Consider the following 1932-nt stretch of genomic DNA (forward strand, 5'->3'; position numbering starts at 1 on the left):
CCCGTTCCCCATCCCAGTTCCCCATCCCAGTTCCCAGTTCCCATTTCCTGTTCCCCATCCCAGTTCCCAGTTCCCCATCCCAGTTCCCCATCTCAGTTCCCAGTTCCTGGCTCCCCATCCCAGTTCCCATCTCCCAGTTCCCAATTCCCCATCCCAGTTCCCAGTTCCCCACATCCCATCTCCCCACATCCCAATTCCCATCTCCCCACATCCCAATTCCCATCTCCCCACATCCCAATTCCCATCTCCCCACATCCCAATTCCCATCTCCCCACATCCCATCTCCCCACATCCCAATTCCCATCTCCCCACATCCCATCTCCCCACATCCCAATTCCCATCTCCCCACATCCCATCTCCCCACATCCCATCTCCCCACATCCCATCTCCCCACATCCCACTTCCCCACATCCCCCCGCCCCTTCCCCGCGGTTTTCCCGGGATTTTCCCGGGCTAAGCCGTCTCTCCGCGGGGTCCCAGACCGGACCCCCCCCGGGCAGGATCCCCAAAGTCCCGCGGCCGCGCAGCGGCTCCGGGAACGGGAATGGGAATGGGACCGGGACCGGGAATTGGAACGGGACCGGGAACGGGAATGGGAACGGGACCGGGAATGGGAACGGGAATGGGAACGGGAATGGGAACGGGACCGGGAACGGGAATGGGAACGGGACCGGGAACGGGAATGGGAACGGGACCGGGAACGGGACCGGGGACGGGAATGGGAACGGGACCGGGAACGGGAATGGGAACGGGAACGGGAACGGGAATGGGAACGGGAATGGGACCGGGACCGGGACCGGGACCGGGACTGGCAACGGGAACGGCTCCGGGACCGGGAACGGGAATGGGAACGGCTCCGGGACCAGAACCGGGACCGGGAACGGGACTGGGAACGGGAACGGCACCGGGAACGGGACCGGGAATGGGAACGGGACCGGGAATGGCTCCGGGAACGGCACCGGGACTGGGAACGGGACCGGGAATGGCTCCGGGAACAGCACCTGGAACGGGAACGGGAACGGGTCTGGGACCGGCACCGGGACCGGGAACGGCACCGAGACCGGGGATGGGAATGGGACCGGGAGCGGGAACGGCTCCGGCACCGGGAACGGCGGCGGCGTTGTAACCCGAGGCGGCCCGGGCCAAACCGCCCGGCTGACCCCGGCGTCCCGCGGGAGCCGCCAACGAGGAGCCAGTGAGCGATTCCAGAGGCGGATTTGGCTTCCTGCTCCCGCCGCACGGCTCGGCACCGGGAGCAGGAGGAGGAGGAGGAGGAGGAGGAGGAGGCGCGGGGCCGCCGCTTCCCAAAGGAAAAGAATGGCCCGCCGCACCTGGAGCGGCCTCGGGAAAAGCGCCCGAGGGGAGCGGGAGGGGGGAGGAAAGGCCGGGGAAATCGGGGGGGGAAAACTGGGGGAATAATAGGGGAAAAACTGGGAAAATCAGGGGGGAAATAGGGGGAATAATAGGGGGAAAACTGGGAAAATCAGGGGGGAAATAGGGGGAAAACTGGGAAAATCGGGGGGGAAATTGGGGGAATAATAGGGAAATCGGGGGGGAAATTGGGGGAAAAATAGGGAAATCGGGGGGGGAAATTGGGGGAAAAATAGGGGAAAAACTGGGAAAATCAGGGGGGAAATAGGGGGGAAAACTGGGAAAATCGGGGGGGGATAATAGGGGGGAAAACTGGGAAAATCAGGGGGGAAATAGGGGGAATAATAGGGGAAATCAGGGGGGAAATTGGGGGAAAAACCGGGAAATAGGGGGGGAAAATGGGGAAATCAGGGGGGAAATAGGGGGAAAAATAGGGAAATCAGGGGGGGAAATAGGGGGATAATAGGGGGAAAAACTGGGAAAATCAGGGGGGGAAATAGGGGGAAAAACTGGGAAATTGGGGGGGAAAATGGGGAAATCAGGGGAGAAAATAGGGGGAAT

The 1932-nt window shown here is 62.3% G+C and overlaps 1 protein-coding gene across 1 annotated transcript; it reads left to right on the forward strand.

Annotated features, from left to right (window-relative positions):
• Positions 1 to 480: 480 nt before the first annotated feature.
• LOC136305379 (octapeptide-repeat protein T2-like) lies at positions 481 to 1199 on the forward strand (the record flags this gene model as incomplete). The annotated part of the gene is made up of 1 exon (XM_066208628.1): positions 481 to 1199. A coding segment is annotated over one exon (719 nt), but the record flags the coding sequence as incomplete, so codon positions are not given.
• Positions 1200 to 1932: the final 733 nt, after the last annotated feature.

Source organism: Chamaea fasciata, unplaced genomic scaffold (assembly GCF_029207755.1).
Source record: "Chamaea fasciata isolate MVZ Bird 193981 ecotype frontalis unplaced genomic scaffold, bChaFas1.0.hap1 SCAF_383, whole genome shotgun sequence".
In the NCBI taxonomy this organism is placed as follows: Eukaryota; Metazoa; Chordata; class Aves; order Passeriformes; family Sylviidae; genus Chamaea; species Chamaea fasciata.